General features: G+C 40.0%; 1 protein-coding gene across 1 annotated transcript in view; it reads right to left on the reverse strand.

Annotated features, from left to right (window-relative positions):
* ace (angiotensin I converting enzyme (peptidyl-dipeptidase A) 1) overlaps window positions 1-2,500 on the reverse strand; it is a gene marked incomplete at its 5' end in the record, with an annotated part of 41,100 nt that overhangs the window by 17,217 nt on the left and 21,383 nt on the right. The window contains 2 exon segments of the mRNA XM_080835875.1: window positions 232-368; window positions 2,458-2,500. The exon segment at window positions 2,458-2,500 is cut by the window's right edge and continues 163 nt beyond it. Coding sequence (XP_080692001.1) covers window positions 232-368; window positions 2,458-2,500 — 180 coding nt within the window.

Raw genomic sequence — 2,500 nt, forward strand, 5'->3', positions numbered from 1 at the left:
TTTCATATAGGTGGGGTTCTATGGTGCATTGGTGTCATTCAGCAATCCCAAAAATTAAACTATTTAAGTTGCTTAATTTCTTGGTTTGTTCAGATTTGGAGGCCGTTTGTTTTTCACATCTTGTTAAAGAGTGGAATGCATGTATGGTAAGTCTCCTTCTCCCTCTCTCTTCCTCTCTCTCTCTATCTCTCTTTCCCTCTCTCTGTGTGTGTGTGTTCGTGTGACACTCACCATATTTTGCTGGTTGGCCTCAGTGATATCGGTATTGTAGGACCACGATGCTTCTGTGTATGCGTTCCAAACTCCCTCCGCCGTGCTGTTGTACTCCGAAATGAAGCGCTTGGCCTCGGCCTCGTCTGATACCACATCTGTGAGGAAGCAGGGTAGGTGATTAAACCAGAGTTAGGAGTGAAGATCTTTTACCCGTTACCGACAGAAAGGTGTTCCTGCACCTGAACTGGTAGAGCAAGGAGCAAGAACACCAAGGTCTCCATCTACCTTTAAGAAGCTCTTGAAGACCCAACTCTTCAAAGAGCACCTCCCTTCCTAACTGGCACCTTGGCTTAACCTGCACTTAAGCAGTAACAGGCCAGCACTTCTTTTTTTTTATTCCAGCACTTCTTTTTTTTATTCTTTCTATGTCGTTTTATAAGCAGTATTTATTGTTACACCAGGTTTTTAATGCTCTTAGCTTGATTGTTCTCTCCCTTGTACGTCGCTTTGGACAAAAGCGTCTGCTAAATGACTAAATGTTAATGTAAATGTCCTGGGTTTGACACCCGTGCTGATCAGACAGTATACTGTATCGCTGTATGGTAATGTAGGTCACTTTGGAGGAAAGCATCTGCTAAATGTAAATGTTAGTGTTCAGAATCTTTCTCCTGCTTCCTGTCTCTTGTACACCCTGAGGGTATTTACTTACAACACGTCTATTCCATACAAGGCAAGCATCGGTATGTAATCATTACAAAAGAGCAAATCAGGAGAATTTCACCCACAAAAAAAGGTCTATTGAAATAGAATCACAGACTGTCACCGAAATCTCCTAAGTGTCGTAATAACATAGTGACACTTTGGAAGGTTGTGAGACATGGCGTGCTGACATTTCTCTGCCTGGCCCCCCTGACTTCACTTACAGAAAGTGTCTTAATGTGCGGATACCCTATAGACAGCGTAGGACGTCAATATATGAAAGCACGACTGAAAAGGTCAGTAGCTATTAATATGAAGTACAAGTCCATTTGTCTGAACACTGCACTGGACGCTGTGCTGAGATTCTGAACAATATAATAGACTAGTGGAGTCATGATGCGCGAGAACAACAGCACACACAGGAAATCGTGTTTCATAACAAAGGTCAGAGGCTATTAATATGAAGGACATGGGTATTTTTTCGATCTCTGCACTGCAAAAGCACACGTGGTAAATTGCTTTCTATAACAAATGACTCTCTAGATTCTAGAGTGTCCACAACGGAATTGAGGACATTCCACAGGCCCCCCTAAATGACCAGAAACTGGTAAACACTTCCTGTTATAAGAAGTGGTCATTTCCTACTAAGTGAGTCTGTCAGTGTGTTTGTAGCTAATGAAACAAAGTCTTGCCAATGCTAACAATCTTTTGGAGAATTACTTTAAAGACAGAATCATTATCCAGCCCCACCAGAAGGCGATAGCAAATATGGACTCTGTTTGTAGAGCTGACAAAAAGGTTTATGTATGATAACTATTCTGAGGCAATATTTTGGTCTTTATAGATGTCACGCGAACAGTTTTCCGTCGTGTGAACTGACACACATGGTGTTCTCTGTTACGATGTTGCACTGTTAATGATCATCTGAGAACATGATACGATGTAGAAAAAGGACTTTACTGTATCTGATATATTTTAAATATGCTACACATCATGCAACAATGCCCACATAACGTTTCCAGTTTTGATACTTGCTGGGACTAATTTGGTCCACCTTAATAATAATAGCATGCTTGTCTAAAACGTAGCAAAATGATCAGTACAAACATCACATACACTTTAAAAACTCTGAAGTGTAGCTACTGAAAATGAAGTCTAATAGCAAACAGCACATCCTCTTTAAAAACTCTTACTTTAAGTTCTTTAAGTACTGAAGTGTAGATACGGAAAATGAAGTCTAATAGCAAACAGCACATCCTCTTTAAAAACTCTTACTTTAAGTTCTTTAAGTACTGAAGTGTAGCTACTGAAAATTACAATAGCAAACAGCACATCCTCTTTTAAAACTCTTACTTTAAGTTCTTTAAGTACTTTAAGTACTGAAGTGTAGATACTGAAAATGACAATAGCAAACAGCACATCCTCTTTAAAAAATCTTACTTTAAGTTCTTTAAGTACTTTAAGTACTGAAGTGTAGATACTGAAAATGAAGTCTAATACCGGTAACTAATGGTAACCTGTGCACGCTGCTAACTCCTGTCTTACCAATGTCCTCGGGATAGTCTGCCGGCACCGGGGGGACCCAGTC

The sequence above is a fragment of the Sprattus sprattus genome (assembly GCF_963457725.1).
Source record: "Sprattus sprattus genome assembly, chromosome: 3".
NCBI lineage: Eukaryota > Metazoa > Chordata > Actinopteri > Clupeiformes > Clupeidae > Sprattus > Sprattus sprattus.